This window comes from Schistocerca gregaria, chromosome 8 (assembly GCF_023897955.1).
Source record: "Schistocerca gregaria isolate iqSchGreg1 chromosome 8, iqSchGreg1.2, whole genome shotgun sequence".
In the NCBI taxonomy this organism is placed as follows: Eukaryota; Metazoa; Arthropoda; class Insecta; order Orthoptera; family Acrididae; genus Schistocerca; species Schistocerca gregaria.
Window position 1 is genome coordinate 163,091,187 of NC_064927.1, and position 18,008 is coordinate 163,109,194.

The following is an 18,008-nucleotide window of genomic DNA, read 5'->3' on the forward strand; positions in this document are numbered from 1 at the left end:
AGAAAGAGTGGCATGTTTGTTGCTAGATTTATCATGTGCATTCGACACAGTATCTCATGAGCTGCTACTTGAGAAACTGGAAACTTATGGTATCAGAGGAATAGCCAAAAGTCTCATACAGTCATACCTACAAGACAGATATCAGGTCAAACAAGTTACACATAAAGTGGGTAACGTTATTAAGAAGTAAAGCTCAGGTTCAGTTATAGTAAAGTCTGGTGTGCCCCAAGAGTCAGTTCTGGGTGTTTTATTGTTCATACTATATGTCAGAATCAGAATTTTTACTATCCCGTAACATACAAAGTCAAATCACAGTTCTGATGTACTGGGGACTCGTCAACATTATATATACATTTCAATTACAATTTGTAGATACAGTATTACAAAAACAGTATATCAAAACTCCAGTTTACATGTGTTACAAAGTAATATATAACAACAGGGTTTACATAGTGAACATATTTTTACAATCATTTATTTAACACAAAACTTAACACAAGCTTAATTTACAGGTGATGTTTCCTTCCTCAGACTTCCACATCATCATTCATAAATTCTTCTATGGGGGAGTAATAACATTTCTCCACTAATAACTTGCACAGCTTTGGTTTCAGTTGCCCTACCTCCATGCTGTTTAGTAGTTAATTTTTTACCATATTGTAGATTTTCGTGCCCATTTATTCTAGGGTTTGTGCATATAACTTAAACATATAAGTAGGAAGCATGGAGTTTGTCTTATTCCTAGTGCTGTATTGATGCTTAAAATTGTTGTCTGTGAATAACAAAGGGTTATTGTCTACAAAAATAATCAGTTCAAAGATGTACAAACAGGGGACAGATTCCTTAACAGTGGGCAACAACATTCTTTTGGTCTTACATTACACATATTTCTAACTATTGATTTTTGTAATTTTAATGTTCTAATGGCGATGTACTTGAGGAAAATATTATGGAAATGGAAGAGGATGTAGATGAAGTTGAAATGTAAGATACGATACTGCATGAAGAGTTTGACAGAGCACTGAAAGACCTGAGTCGAAACAAGGCCCCGGGAGTAGACAACATTCCATTAGAACTACTGACATTCTTGGGATAGCCAGTCCTGACAAAACTCTACCATCTAGTGAGCAAGATGTATGGGACAGGCGAAATACCCTCAGACTTCAAGAAGAATATAATAATTTCAATCCCAAAGAAAGCAGGTGTTAACAGATGTGAAAATTACTGAACTATCAGTGTAATAAGTCACAGCTGCAAAATACTAACATGAATTATTTACAGATGAATGGAAAAACTGGTAGAAGACGACCTCGGGGAAGATCAGTTTGGATTCCATAGAAATGTTGGAACACATGAGGCAATACTGACCTTACGACTTATCTTAGAAGAAAGATTAAGGAAAGGCAAACCTACGTTTCTAGCATTTGTAGACTTAAAGAAAGCTTTTGACAATGTTGACTGGAATACTCTCTTTCAAATTCTAAAGGTGGCAGGGGTACAATACAGGGAGCGAAAGGCTATTTACAATTTGTACAGAAACCTGATGGCAGTTATAAGAGTACAGGGGCATGAAAGGGAAGCAATGCTTGGGAGGGGAGTGAGACAGGATTGTAGCCTCTTCCCGATGTTACTGAGCAAGCAGTAAAGGAAACAAAAGAAAAATGTGGAGTAGGTATTAGAATCCAGGGAGAAGAAATAAAAACTTTGAGGTTCGCCGACGACATTGTAATTCTGTCAGAGACAGCAAAGGACTTGGAAGAGCAGTTGAATGGAATGGACAGTGTCTTTAGAGCAGTATATAAGATGAACATCAACCAAAAAAAAAAAAAAAAACAAGGATAATGGAATGTAGTCGAATTAAGTCAGGTGATGCTGAGGGAATTAGATTAGGAAATGAGGCACTTAAAGTAGTAAAGGAGTTTTGCTATTTGGGGAGCAAAATAACTGATGATCACTGAAGTAGAGAGGATATAAAATGTAGACTGGCAATGGCAAGGAAAGCGTTTTTGAAGAAGAGAAATTTGTTAACATCAAGTATAGATTTAAGTGTCAGGAAGTCATTTCTAAAAGTATTTGTATGGAGTGTAGCCATGTATGGAAGTGAAACACGGACAGTAAATAGTTTAGACAAGAAGAGAATAGAAGCTTTCAAAATGTGGTGCTACAGAAGAATACTGAAGATTAGGAGGGTAGATCATGTAACTAATGAGGAGGTATTGAATAGGATAGGGGAGAAGAGAAGTTTGGGCACAACTTGACTAGAAGAAGGGATCAGTTGGTAGGACATGTCCAGAGGCATCAAGGGATCACAAATTTACCATTGGAGGGCAGCGTGGAGGGTAAAAATCATAGAGGGAGACCAAGAGATGAATACACTAAGCAGATTCAGAAGGATGTAGGTTGCAGTAGGTACTGGGAGATGAAGCAGCTTGCACAGGATACATTAGCATGGAGAGCTGCACCAAACCAGTCTCAGCACTGAAGACCACAACAACAACAACAACAACAACAACAATGATTCTGCTTGTATTACCCCAAAAGATAATGCCATACATTATAACAGCTTCAAAATAGCTGTGATAAACTACTTTTCTTACCTCCAACTACTTCTCTTATATCCATGTTAGTTGAATATTACAAAACCTTCTTAGCAAAGGTCAGGCTGTATAACTTATTTGCTAAGTATTCTATATGTGATGACTAGGATAAATTTTGGTCCAAATGTATTCCTAAAAATTTAATACAATCTTATTCTTTTATCTCCTGGTTTCTGCAGGAAATATGAATTTCATTTATCTTAGAGTTTTTAGATTTAAACTGAAGTAAATGTGTTTTCTCAATATTCAGTTATAATCGATTTAGTTGGAACCAGTTTTCTAAACTGTCCAGTAGATTTGTGACAGTTGAGGGAATTTGTTCTGAGTGATTGCTTTTGATGAGGGCAGACATATTGTCAGCGAATAAAACTGAATGTGAATTTATGTTTAGTGGCAAGTCATTTATGTAAAGTAAGAATAAAATTGTATCCAGAATTGAGCCTTGTGGAACACCTTGTGAAATAATCATCCACTCAGAGAAGAAATTTCCCTTGCTTGATGATATAACTACTCTTTGTTTTCTCTTTGTGAGGTATGACCTGAACCACTCTAAAACACGATCTCCAATTCGGTATTTTTCCATTTTATACAGGAGTAATTGATGATTTACACAATCAAATGCTTTGGTGAAGTCACAGAACAATCCTGCAACTTTTCTAGACTTGCCTAAGGCAGAACAAATTTTTTTCACACATTCATTTATGGTTTCTATTATGTTTTGACCTTTATGAAAGCCGTATTGACAAATGTATGCTTGTGTCTGTGTATGTGCGGATGGATATGTGTGTGTGTGTGCGAGTGTACACCTGTCCTTTTTTCCCCCTAAGGGAAGTCTTTCTGCTCCCGGGATTGGAATGACTCCTTACCCTCTCCCTTAAAACCCACATCATTTCGTCTTTCCCTCTCCTTCCCTCTTTCCTGAAGAAGCAACCGTCGGTTGCGAAAGCTAGAAATTCTGTGTGTGTGTTTGTGTGTTTTATTTATTGTGCCTATCTACTGGTGCTTTCCCACTTGGTAAGTCTTGGAATCCTTGTTTTTAATATATTTTTCCCATGTGGAAGTTTCTTTCTATTTTATTTACATTATCTGATAGTATGTTTGATTTGTCTATAAATTTTTTGATTTGCATTACTACCACTTTTTCAGATATTTTTAGGAAATTGGGAGAATAGAGATTGGGCAGTGGTTTCCCATACCTTCTCTTGAGCCTTTTTTGAACAAAGGTTTTACCTCTGCATGCTTCAGGGCATCTGGAAAGTGGCCTTCTACGAGTGATTTATTGATTATTGAGCAAAGGGGGTGAGCTATTAGCCTGGCAGCTGCTTAACTACTTTAGGAGTCATGCCATCCCACCCTGCAGAATGTTCTTTTTTGAGCTGTAATATACTGTTCTCTACATATTTGGCTGAATTTTTTTTAAATCTGTTGAAGCGTTCTTCCGCCTTCTGACCTAATTATACTTTTTCAGTATAATCATTTATATCTGCAACTGATTTTGATACATTTATTTAAAAAAAATTGTTTAAAGCTTCTGAAATCAGAGCAGGATTTGTTATAGTTTTATTTCCCACCTTAATTTTGGAGATAACTTTGCTGTTAGTTCTCATCCCCAGTTGTGATTTTACGACAGACCAGACTGCCTTTGATTTGTTTTCATGAGCCAAGATGTATTTATTATTACCACTTCTTTTGCAGCTTTCACTACCATTTTAAATTAACCTTTATACCATTTGGCATAATTTATGAAAACAGGATCTTTGTTCATTCCAACTCCTTGTGCAGTTGTCTGTTCTTCCAACTGGATATTTTTATTCCAGTGGTGTACCAATTTAATTTATTTGAGACCTTTGTGTGGAATACTCTAAGTGGAAATATTTCAATAAATACATGTAAGAAATTTTCTAGAAACATGTTAAATTGCACAGAGATTGGGAGTATCATTTTCAACTTGCCACTCCACCTCTTCTAATTTAGAGCAGAACTGTTTTAAATTTTCAGCAGTAAAATTTTTTTTTGCTATAAGTATTTTTAGTGCTTGGTTCATTTGCATTTCCTATTTCAATGAACAGAACATTGTGGTCTTAAGAGTCCTAATTCCACACATAACTTCTGTGCACCATCAAATGTATAATTTGTTAAAATGTTCAAAACAAAGGTTCCAAGACTTACCAAGCGGGAAAGAGCCGGTAGACAGGCACAATAAATAAAACATGCAAACACACACACAGAATTTCTAGCTTTCGCAATCGACGGTTGCTTCTTCAGGAAAGAGGGAAGGAGAGGGAAAGACGAAAGGATGTGGGTTTTAAGGGAGAGGGTAAGGAGTCATTCCAATCCTGGGAGCGGAAAGACTTACCTTAGGGGGAAAAAAGGACAGGTGTACACTCGCACACACACACATATCCATCCGCACATACACAGACACAAGCAGACATTTGTAAAGGCTTTTACGAATGCCTTTACATGGAAATCAAATTTTATAACAAACTCCCAAAAAAATTAAAAATCTTAAGTGGAAGCTGATTTGAAATTGCCTTGAAGGAGTTCCTCAGCAATACACGTTTTTATAGTATATAGGAATTCCTCTCAGAGGAGTAGAATACTTTCATTTGTATAAATAGTATTTACATGTTAAAAAAAGTGATCTGTAGGGCTATTGTATATAATTGTTTACCACAATGTTATAAGGGGAAATGATCAATATGTAAACTATCCAAAACAAATCCTTGTATTTGTCCATGTACAATAAATAAATAAATCAGGGTGAAGAATGATTGTTTGAATGCTATTGAACCAGTTATTCAGGTTTCTTCCCGTTTCGCTCATGCGTGGAGTGCAGGAAGAATGATTGTTTGAATGCTTCTATGCATGCTGTAATTATTCTAATCTTATCCTCACGAACCCTATATGATTGATACATAGGGGGTTGGAGCATATTTGTAGACTTAAACTTTGTTAGTTCACTTTTTGAGCATAGTTTCTTTGTCTTCAAGAGTCTGTTAGACAGTTTCTTCTGTATCTCTGTGACATCTCCCACAGATCAAACAAACATGTGATCATTCGTGCTGCCCTTCTAGGTATACATTAAATAACACCCCCTGTTAGTCGTCTTTGACATGGGTCTCGCACACTTGAGTAATGTTCTAGAACTGGTCATGTAATGATTTGCAAGCAATCTCATTTGCAGATTGACTGAACTTCCCCAGTATTCTACTAACAAACTGAAATTTGCCACCTGCTTTACCCACAACTGAGCCCCTAGGTGATCATTCAATTTCATATCCCTAAAAAAGTGTTACACCCAGGTATGAGTTGGGCGATTCCAGTTGTGACTCATTGATATTATAGTCACAGAATACTATTTTTTTTTCATTTTGTGAAGTGCACAGTTTTACATTTTTGAGCATTTAAAGCAAGTTGCCAATCTTTGCACCATTTTGAAATCTTATCAGGATCTGATGGAATATTTATGCAACTTCTATCAGACAATATTTCATTACAGATAACTCCATCATCTGCAAAAAGTCTGGGGTTGACCTTGTCTGCAAAGTCATTAACGTACAACATGAGTAGCAAAGGTCCCAATACACTTCCCCTAGGGTACACCTGAAGTTACTTCTATATAACTACGATGACTCTCCATCCAAAATAACTAACTTCAGGATTGTGTTATAGATGGCAATAACCTTAACTTTATGCATTTATTTATTTATCAGGTTCAGTGAAAACATGTGAGCCAGAGTTACTAGCTCATGCAACAAGTTGGTACATAATTTGCAGAACACCAATTTGAAAATTTATAAACAAAACATTTCAAAAATTAATAAAACATAAAAATTGAGAGAGTTTAATAAATAAAAGAAAATTACAGATAAAAGTTTTGAACTTGGGATAGTGGAATTCCTGTACGGCTTAGGTGTGTGCTACTTTCCAACTTACATTCGGATACTCAGCATTTGTCACCCAATTTTTTTCAGTCTTTCTGGAAGCCTGCTGAAAACGAAATCTATTGGATACCATACACCTTTCTGTGCAATGGTTAAAGAAGTTTTATCTGAGTGCATATCGTTTTTCCATACTGTATTAACTGAACGAATATTGTTCGATCTTCTGAATAAGTCACTATAGTCACCATCAAATCCCATGAAGGAATGTACAGATTATATGAAAATGCAGGCTTTCTCAGCAAATATCGATGATAAAATCTTCTCGAGTTGACAGCCGAGTCAATGTGTTGTTCTCTGGCAATGTTTCAGCATGTTTCTTACTAGCCATCTTCACCTGGAGATGGCAAGTAAGAAACTTGCTGAAACAGTGCCAGAGAATGAAGCACTGACTTGGCTGTTGACCCGAGAAGATTTTATCATCAGTATTCAGATTGTTTCACAATTCCTATTACACCTTCTAGGGGAATGAATAATCATTTGGAAATGTACCATTTGGATATAAAATAAGTCTGAAGATCAGATTGCTTTCATATCTTCTGCTTCATGGTACCACACAAAGTGAGAAGATGGTGCCATCATCAGTACCTGTTGTAATAATGACATCACATACCATTTTCATCTGACTACAACAAAAGTTTCAAGAAGCTGCTATGTTCACGACTCCTTCATCACATACAAGAGAACCTGACAATGAGTACTCGAAACATTGCCCATACCATGGGTTCCTGAAAAGCACAGGGGTCAGATCTCATTTTCTCTGCCATGTGTGTATCATGAAGTGGGAAATCTGAAAATCCAATCTTCAGATTTATTCTATATCAAAATATTGCATTTCCAGACAAGGGTTCTTTATCAAAACATCATATTTCTGACAATGTCCTACATAAAGTTCATGAACTGACATTGCAGATCAGTCTGACAGCCCTTTTCTGGGCTAAGACTATGCCCAGAGTTGCACAACATGTACCATAATATGAGGTAACAGAATAAAAATAAGCAAAGCTTCTGCATTTCAGTGTCAGTAACAATGCAGAATATTTTTATAGCAAAGACAGCAACATTCAGTTTCTGAACATAGCCTTCAATGTAATGATTCCCAAAAACTTTGGCATTTATCATCAGTCCTATGATTAAAAAATCATCAGTTTCACACATGAAACACAAACTGTGTCCAACAATCTGTGATTTAATGATGTGAGGCTATCAACGCAACAGATATTCACACAGAACATTTCTTTATGCCCTACCATTATGTCCTACAATCGCTGGATCTGAATTCGCACACCATGGACAATGTGGCAGTGTCAGATGTTGTTTATGCACCATACAGTGCCGTACAAAACAGGGCACAATAGTGGCCTATGCTACATAGGCATAGGCCACAATTGCGCCCTGTATGCATAGCGAGTAGGCCGGTGGGACAGTGTATCATACGCCATACAGCACATGACAGCTGGCAGATGACACAACTGCAGTATAGACTCACAGTACTGTGGTCAACACACTACTGAACAGTCATTAGTGCATGTGTACTACAGAACGACATGTGCAGCAGCCCTGGTGATGATGTCGAAGCCGCATTAAGAGGTAAAGTCGATGTTATGTTCCCTTGTTGGACTCATATGATTTGATAGGGACACCAGTGCAGATAAGGAACATTTCCATTTCAGACCTATTTGGATCAGACACTACTACCGATGCCTCAGATGTGGAATGTGCACCTGGCCAATTCAGCCAGCATGCCAGTGGTACAGCGGATGAGTTATGTGTCATGGTAGCAATCTACCCAGTACATCAAAGGATACCACATCCACTGTGTCAGCCATGGAGGGGATTGTAGTACAGGTACCATAATTGCACCGCAATGAGGAAGAAAACAGATCTGGAGTGCGCCCCTGTGAGCACGGAACATTCGAAAAGAAAAGTGATTGAAAGCTGAAGAATACATTAACGTGAAGGGATATGCAGTGCCAAGGAAATGTCCCACCCCCAGAGAATGCGCGTTTCAGAAGGAATGTGGTCAACATTTTTCACCTGAACACCAGCAACATCTATTTGACTCTTTCTATGCATCAGGTGCACAGGATAGAGTAGCATGGAGAGCTGCATCAAACCAGTCTCTGGACTGAAGACCACAACATGCGTTAGGTAGTTTTGACTTGCAGTCAGCATACATTTCTGCTATGGTGAAGGTAGTCCCTATGGCATGCGCATATTCCTCTGATACTACAGAGTCACGACAAGTAACAACACGCCTACACCATTTCCAGAATGAAGAGGGTGTGGATGTAAAGGTGCGTAAAACATTCTTTAAGAACAATTTGCAGACATCAGATGGTAGGATTACAAGGGTTCTTTCACACAAAGTGCAGCACCAGACTCCACCCATCGATAAGCGAGGCACATGCCCTGCTAAAAACAAAACACCAATGGCGAAGATGGTTGCGGTAGAGAAATTCCTAAAACAGTTTCCAGTATATTGGAGCCATTATGCATGAATGAATGAAACAGTGGATCGGAAGTATTTGGCACCAGACCTGAGAATGGGGAAGTTATACAATTTATATAAAGCCGAGCATGATGATCTGGTCTGATACTACATGTTTGGTCAGATATTTAATACAAGATTTAATCCGTCCTTTCATCCCCCTGTAAATGTGACCTCTATAACATCAAACATGCTGCAGCCGACTTTGTGCAAGAGAAAGGTAAATGGGAATGTGAAAGAGAGTTACATCAACAAAAGGCTGAGAGCGCACGGATAGGAATGCATCACGATGCAGCATAAGAGAGTCATCAGGACAACGATAGGACTGTGATTTGATGAGGACTTTACTGACGCCAGTACTTATGACAGATATCTGTTACTACAAGCGGCAATTGTGGACATACTATCTTGGAATACACGACCTATGTACCAAGAAAGCTACCATGTGTGTATGGAGCGAGGGCGAAGCATCCCAAGGACCACAAGAAATTGGATCGTGTCTTATGCATTTCATTAAACATAACGTCCAAACAAAGCCACTGATTATGTACTCAGATCAATGTGGCAGGCAAAAACAGAAAATAAAAATGGCCTTACTTTGTCAATTCATGATTCTGCATGCAGACTTCACACCGGAAGTAATCCACCATAATTTCCTAGTCAGTGGGCATTCATACCTACCATGTGACCAGGACTTTGGTATAATTGCGAAGAACAGGAAATTTCACCCGAAGATTACACACCCTCTGACTGGATGAATGTCATTATCACTGCACAAAAACGGCAACCCTTCACCGCTATACTGAACACAAGGAATAATTTCATGTCCACAGTACGTTCAGAGAGAAACATATGTGCCTGTAAAGTGTAGACACAAAATACCAGGGTGCAATGGTTCCATATCCAGTGGTTTCAGTATAAAGCATCCTCTCCCCATACGATGTTTTATAAGTACTCCAATGAGCCAGATGTCCTGTTTGGCGACATGTTTTGCTAAACGAGGGTCGAAGATAATTGAGACTCTGGACCTATTATATCACAATGAACACGCTATTAGCACGTTGAAAAAGACTGATTTAATGACCTTGCTGCAACTCATACCCGTGGTGTACCATGGTTATTACTGTAACTTGAAGACATTTGCAGAGCTGTGTGGTGACACCATCCCTGTAAATGATGATATGGATGATGAACATTTAACGCCTTATATGTATCTTGTCCTATGTTTGACTACAGTGTGTAAAGTAATAAACAGCCTATCCCACACATTTCATGTATTATGGCAAAGTGTGCTGAAACAGTCTAAAAACACTATTACGGTTAACTCCCTGTATAGCCGATTAATGGACACCATATGTCATGTATACCACAATCATTACTATGTGCTGCAATTATTACCTTACACATCAATTCTGCAAATGCCAGTATCTTCCAGTAGCCATTCCCACAAACCAGTGTGCTATGGGTTAGGCCACTGTAGTGCTGACAGCCTCATTTGAGCTATTTAAAAAGAAGTGCAACTAGACAAAATACATTATAATTATCAACTTAGAAAAAATTATTTAGAATATAGTTACCACATTGGACATAGTTTCTACTGTTAGGTGCTGCAGTTTTTTGTGTGGGGTGAATGATTGTTTGAATGCCTGTATGTGTGTGTAGTAATTACTCTAATCTTATCTTTATCTTCATGATCCCTATGTGAGTGGTACTTAGTGGGTTGTAGTAAATAACTAGAGTAATCATTTATAGCCAGTTCTTGAAACTTGGTCAATAGATTTGCACGGGATAGTTTACACCTATCTTCAAGAGTTTACCAGTTCAGTTCCTTCAGTATCTCTGACACTCTCCCAGGGATTAAACATACCTGTGATCACTCGTGCTGTCCTCTGTATACGTTCAATATCACCTGTCAGTCCTGTACCAGTACATGTTTCACATGCTTGAGAAATATTCTGGAACAATCACCTGAGTGATTTGTAAGCAATCTCCCTTGTGGAATGACTGCATTTCCCTGGTATTCTACCAATAAACTGAAGTCTACCTCCTGCTTTACCAACGAATGAACCTATGTGATCAAACCATTTCATATCCATACAAAATGATACATCCAGGTATTTGTATGAGTTGACCAATTCCAAAAGTGATTCATTGATTTTTTGTGTAGTGCACAATTTTACATTTCTGAATATGTTTAGAGCAAGTTGGCAATCTCTGCACAAAGCTGAAATCTTATCAAGATCTAATTGAATACTTATACAGCTTATTTCAGACAGTACTTCATTATAGATAACCGCAGCATCTACAAAGTGCCTGATTTTACTGTTAATATTGTCTCCAAGGCCATTAATATGCAACATGAATAGCAAGGGTCCCAACACATTTCCTGTGGGCACACCAGAAGTTACTTCTACACCTGACGATGACTTCCCATTGAAGATAATGTGTGTCCTCCCTACCAAAAAGTCCTCAATCCAGTCACAAATTTCACTTGATACCCCATTCACTCAATTTTTGAAAATAAGCTTAGATGCAGTGCTGAGTCAAATGCATCTTGAAATCACAAAATGCTGCATCTGCCTGGTTGTCTCGATCCAAAGCTTTCAGTGCATCATGAGAGAAAAGTATAAGCCGGGTTTCATATGATTGATGTTTTCAAAATCCATGCTGGCTGGCATGTAGTGGCAAGTACTTGTTAATACAATTTATGTATTTAGATCCTCTTTTGTTATTATAATGTATGTCGGGATTTATTCCATATCTCTACAGCTTCTGTTTCACAAATGAAATTGCAAGAATTGAATGAATTAGTCATGCACAGCTTGCATAGTAAGCTGTTAACATTTATTTGCCATTAAATAAGTTAAAACTTTTGATTAGGAAACACCGCCTGCTGTCTTCTTAATGCTGTTTCTTTCACTCTCACTTAGCTTGTAAAATTGTCCTATAAAACAATGCTCCAGAGATTTACAGTATCTTCCTTTCACATGGAAACCTGTTTTCTTTCAGTGAAAAGCAAAGTAGAAACTTTACCCTGAAGTTGTCCCTACAACTGCAAATGAACAAAATTTAGCCTGAACCCATTAGATTGAAAAAACTCCCAAAACAGTTTCAAACATACTGTAATGAAGGCGTATAACGAATTACCACTGACAGCTAAGCAATTTTCTGACAAACATTTTCAGATTTAAGTAAACTTGCTTGCTCCTCGTAATTTTGAATCATTCCAAGGTACTGCCTACTAAAAGGTACCTCTTCACTTGCAATATTTAATTTAAGAATTATGACTGAAAAACTTACATTTGTAATACAGATAATGTTCTAAAATACGTGAACCTCGAAGTGTTTCATTAGACTCATATAAAAAATGGCTCAATCTTGATAATGCCTTCACCTCATAACCTTGGTTAAGACAAACTGATCTACTGCACGACTCGATGACTACATTTACTCCACGCCGAGCACACTTTTCTCTATAAACGTCTGAAACTGTAAGGTAAGTTCAGAAAAGCTGTATAACGTAACAGACAAATCGCTGACAAGTTTGTTGGGGGATAATGTTTAATTACAAAATATCAGGTATGAAAAATTGAGATGGGACACTATGCAATACTTATCCAAAAATTAACTCATTTCATATATTATACGTTGAAAACTGACTCCAGATAACTCTATAGTAACAGAGAAAGTTGTCAAAAGTTCAATAATACATAAAAATCTGATTTGAGTAGTAATCTCTAGCTTACCTAAAAGAGCCTGTAATTTTGTTTCTCTACTGTTGTCCACCAACCAGTATGTGCAGCCATAGAGTTGGTTTAATAGCCCAAGTGATTCAATGCTCCACAAAAGAAAACATTTTTAGTTTCATATCTACTTCATGTTTTGTAAGCTAAGTCGCTTTTAGCTCTATTATGACACCTATATTGCACTACACTTGCTATTTCACGATTAGTATTTCACCACAGAATTAGAACAGCAACTGCTATAAATGAAGACCTCAAAGCAAATACTGTATTAACTGTCTGTCCAGTACCCACCTTAATGAGGTGAAATTCCAGTATGGCCAACACACACAACAGTAAAAACTAATCTGTTAGTTCCATCTTCAGGTAGAAAAGATGGATATGCTGAGGAAGGAGTAGCAGGTTACTCACACCCCTGGGTGAGAGGTAAAAAGTTGATTCATTTTCTATAACTGATAAGCACTTTCAAATTAAATGTTATTTGTGCTAATAATGTAACAGCTTTGTTCAGTGTGTTGCTTCTACTGATACTTTATAATTAGACAACAGTGGTAGAAGTAATATACTTTCATCATATACTCTGTTTTTCAGTAGAATACGAGACTTTTTCTATTAAATTAATGAATATTGCACCAGGAACTTTGACTTTTGAGGTTCTGTACATATTGAAAACAACACCCACTTTGCAAATAAGCAACATTTACCAAGATAGATAAATTAATCTAATGCTCAATCACAGTTCACCACTGTTAACAGCCATTAAAACTTTTACACTTTTTTCCTTGTGGGGAAAGATATTGCTATTTTTCCTCATCCTAGATGTATCCTCCTCACCTTTTCTTGATTACATATCTCAAAAGAATAGAAAAGAGACTGATAAATGTTTTGCTCTCAACTACTAATCTATCTCTATCTTACTTTGGCACTTTTAACTCTTTTCTTACTCACAGGCAATGCATGAATATATAATACTCCACATTAAGTGAAACATCTTCAAAGCAATAAGAGAACAATGTATGGTTATTTTCAAATACTGTTAGAGTATGCTACCACAAATTATCATACTGAATGTTACGTTGATTGATACAGCAAGTGATATGACTTTAAAATAGATTGAGGAGAGGTTTTGGAATACATATCGTTAACAACTCTTAATAAAAAACAATTATTGTTTCACTGGCATTCATAACTCTTACGAACACAGAATCATAGTGGATTATAATACATAAATTAGCCTTGGCACCAATATGTACACTTTTATTTCTATATTTGTACAGAAGCCAGTAGATGCTTCACTATACACAATGCTCTACAACAGAAATTGAATTACATTCTTCCACGGGAATTCTCATTTAAGGAATTTAAATAACTGTTTGCTGACACAGACATCCACACAATGAAGGTAATCGAACAGTTCTTCAGTGCAAGTCTCCGTCGTTTTACTTCTTGAATTTACTCTATCATTGCAAGCTTGATATCTCTCATACATTGCAGCACATTTCTTCTCTTCTCCACACTGTTCCTGTAACACAAGTAATTAAAATACAGTGAGAACTGCTCCAACTGTGGTCACTATTTTTGCCATAACGCTGATGGCGTGGCAAAGTCCTAACTTAAAACTTCTTTAACGCTATTGTATGCAAAAATGTATGTTACTGTTCGGATGATATATACCTTTAGTGACTGTTGAGGATCTACTAGCTCCTGCTCTTCCTCCTCTTCGGCTTCTTCCTGGGCTTTAACATTTGGCACAGCTACTTTCAGCGACATAGTGGTGCCTGGGACAAGTATGTGAATTTAATTTAACAGGAACACGAAATAATTTCCCAAACACTGAGTTAATATACAACAAAATTGCTTAAATATTACAAACAATTCACCTGATGACCGCAGAACCACCTCAACGATTCCACTCGAAGGCAAAGTGAGAATACTCTCGTTGCTTTGTACGTAAGTTGATGATTGGAGCGAATGCCTGTCTCGAATGTGTTTCGACCAATGGTCGACTGGTTTACTCAACAATAACAAATCTAGTCACGAAAACATTTAAAACCCTGACAGTGAAGCTGTAATAAAATATAGTGATAAGTGTTTCATAAATGCTGTAAATTGCAAAAATCTAATATATTTATTTTCCGGAGGGGATTTTACACGAGTAATGTCGAAAGTATTTCGTATGAAATAATGCTGTAACCATGGAGTTGATGGAGGTTAGGAGTGAATGATGATGGAGAGACTGATGTCGTGCTCTTGTTAAAAAGCTAAATGAAACCTTAGAAGATATGTATAAACAGTCAGAAATAAGTTGTCACGTACAGGACACCTCCATTCTCATGCAGGTAAGTAAACTTCGCTGAAGATACAGATATTACCTACCAAATTCTCCTTAACAAATATCGCACCGCTTGATGTCTTAAAAAATGAACATCGTGACCAGTTTACGGTTGTTTACCAATATTTTTCTGCCGTGACAGGGTTTAAGGTGAAAGCCCAGGTTTCGAGTGTGTTAGTGATGTGTATAGTCTGAGTAAATAGTTGTATGTCTCAAGTTTCTAGTGTCATTCGTACATTTCTGTAGTTATTGGAGGTTTATTTTTGTATTCATTGTGGTGCATGCTCTAGTTTGCCGTCTGAAGAGCCTGATAAATTTGTTTATTACGTTAAAGTTTTTCTATTACAGATATGAGTGTGATAATGGAGCAAACGCATTCGAATGCACGACCAAGTTCACATAACCCTAATAAACTAAGAAACTACAAGCTTGTTGTTGATCCCTGTCTTGTGAAAGGTGCGTCAAAGTTGTATAGGTACGATGGTACGGTGCTCAATGATCCTACGTACCCTCCTGTCCAGGTTCGAGATCCGAGATCGCAAATAACAAGAATATGGACAAGACTAGAGCCACTAGACATCCCAGTTCCCAGATTCAAGGTTTGTATGTGCACCAGTTATTTGGCAGTGCTTAAATATTGAGCTGTTCAGTGTTGAATTTGTAACTTTTATATTCTTTCCGTTGACAGTAGATAGACTCTCTTTTGACACTCAGTAGGTAAACCTTCTTAGCATTAGTGCATTCGAAATAGTAAACAGTTCTGTCATTATACTTGTGCAGTTGTTATTCGAAACACATGCTTTGCATACGATTGCCGTAAAGGAACCTGACAGCTGTTTACAAGGAGCAAAACTGTTCTAACAACATAAACACCTTGTTGACAAATGAATCGTAGGAAACTCGCCCACTAACATCAGCGTCGGTGGTCTCTTGCTTGATGTTCATTCTGGCAGCGAAATTTTGGTGAATATGAAGTCGTAGAAACTTCAATATATACTTTTGTCAACTTTGATTATCTAGTAAACAACGACTGAATGAATACCGTTGTCAACTAACAGGACGAGATTGGCTCAATTTTCGACACCAGTTGAATTTTTTCCTGAATTCTAAGTTAGAGTATGTTATCCTCTACAAAAAAATATCAATACAGTTATAAATTTTTGCACCGTGTTTGGGTTTATGCCAGTTAAAAAGCATTTTCGATAGTTTTTTCGTTTTCATTTACGTTCTGCCTCCTAATATTAATTGGTGGCCCATATTATGACGCCAGACTCTTCCATTAGTACCATGTTGTTGCAAATTCTCAGTCTTTTGCTTTCCAATGTCAGTCACAGATTTAGATAAGGAAGTAATACACCATTAATGTGATTGTTGTTGTACTACTGATAACTTTGAAATCATGGGAGCTTTCCAGAAAAAATTAATACTGTATATTTGTAGGATATATGATTTAAATTTCTACTTTCTGTTAAGAGGATGTGGTGTGTGTGACTTCATAGCTGACATTTTGAGGTTATGTTGACTATTGTTTGCTACTCAAATTTTTGTGAAACATGGGTAGTAAGTTGTTCTTTTCTTTTTTAAATTGGAAGAAAATTGTGGAAGATTACAGGTTACTAGTCTGATCATCATATATAACAAAGTCACATATTATTAAAACTGTAAGGTAGTACCTGTAATTTATTTGTGATTATATTGTGGTACAGTGATATTGGATTGTGAGACTGCAGTAAATATTTTTAGATAATTTCAGTTGAGTAACTCTCTAAAGCTGGCAATGGCATTAAAACTAATAAATAAAAAATGGTGTATTAAAATTGAATGTATTATATCCATACATGCAGTTTAAGATCAGCTTACTCTGGGGAAAAAAGAAATGATCAACCAAAAAGACTGTGTGTTACACGTAAAATTTAAATTAAATTAGTTAATGGTGGGAAGGAGGAGGGTGAAGCTTGCAGTACACATAGTGCATCTGTTAAATAAATTCATGGTAGTAAGGCTCCAGTATGTTTACAAATCTGTGGATTTACCATAAGGTCCTACTAATAAGTCTTAAGACTAATATGTATGACTGTTACATTAATTGAAATAGTTGTGAAACAGAAGCAGAATTAGAGTTGTAATAGTAGGCATATAATGGTGGACCTACAGATTTTGAAAGGCATTTATTGCATGACCACAAAATATGATTTGCTACCAGTATTTTTCCCTTCCACTGTGTCTGTTTCAAAATTCATATTGCGTTCTTCCATGTTATAGGAAAATGTTAAAAATATGATTTTTCTGACACCAATGAAATTAGGCCTCAACTAAAACATGCAGAAGTTGCTGTAAGTTTGAACTCGCATCATGAGTGCTGTGTTACATGGTGTCATGGTTGTTCAGTGCATTTGAAATTGATCATGTTTTTAAAGGATATTTTGTTGTGTGTGTTGGCACCCTCTAGAGTTGCATGTCAATATTTTGGAGGTGGTTTTGTTTGAAGAGGGTATTTTGTACCAAGTGGTGGCTCTCTCTCTAGTGTTGAATGTCGATGGTACACAATTGAATATTGGTAGTGACTGGACAGGTGCAGTTTTATCTTTTAGATGTATTATATTACTTGTCTGCTTCATAATACTTTTGCATTTGTTAGTAGTTATTGGAATCAAATTTGTGGCAAGCTAATTGGAATTGGTAGTTTAGTGTATTACTAATATTTGGATTTTTAATTTTTGCTTTGCATTTGTCATTAGTTACAAATTTGAAGAGGTAATACCATATTAGATTGTCACATGATGAAATGAGTGGTGGTATGGTGACAATGATAAACTTCTTAAAGTTGTATGGTTTGCTTGCCAAGTATGTGTGGTGGCAGGGAAAGAGGGGAGAAAGAGAGACAGAGAAACAGAGAGAGAG

At 36.9% G+C, this 18,008-nt stretch overlaps 2 protein-coding genes across 3 annotated transcripts in view; one reads left to right on the top strand and one right to left on the bottom strand.

Annotated features, from left to right (window-relative positions):
• Positions 1-14,005: 14,005 nt before the first annotated feature.
• Positions 14,006-14,758, bottom strand: LOC126285373 (cytochrome b-c1 complex subunit 6, mitochondrial-like). The gene is made up of 3 exons (XM_049984700.1): positions 14,656-14,758; positions 14,450-14,553; positions 14,006-14,297 (listed from the first exon to the last, which is right to left on the bottom strand). The coding sequence occupies exons 2-3, from the start codon at positions 14,543-14,545 to the stop codon at positions 14,124-14,126; spliced, it is 270 nt and encodes an 89-aa protein (XP_049840657.1). The 5' UTR covers positions 14,546-14,553; positions 14,656-14,758; the 3' UTR covers positions 14,006-14,123.
• A 96-nt stretch (positions 14,759-14,854) lies between these two features.
• The window catches only part of LOC126285372 (histone-lysine N-methyltransferase SETD1B), a 189,714-nt gene continuing 186,560 nt past the window's right edge, over positions 14,855-18,008 (top strand). Inside the window, exons 1-2 of one of the 2 annotated variants that reach the window (XM_049984697.1) lie at positions 14,855-15,114; positions 15,456-15,706. In XM_049984697.1, the coding sequence (XP_049840654.1) occupies positions 15,458-15,706 (249 nt within the window). In that variant the 5' untranslated portion in view covers positions 14,855-15,114; positions 15,456-15,457. Of the gene's footprint in view, positions 15,115-15,162; positions 15,258-15,455; positions 15,707-18,008 lie in introns of those variants that run through there. The other variant, XM_049984698.1, reaches the window with a different exon arrangement.

Excerpts from the sequence above, each read along its gene's own strand:
- LOC126285373 (XM_049984700.1), bottom strand. The coding sequence starts at position 14,545 with ATGTCGCTGAAAGTAGCTGTGCCAAATGTTAAAGCCCAGGAAGAAGCC. Across the intron at positions 14,298-14,449 it reads ATCCTCAACAGTCACTAAAG|GAACAGTGTGGAGAAGAGAA; the intron begins GTATATATCATC and ends CTTGTGTTACAG.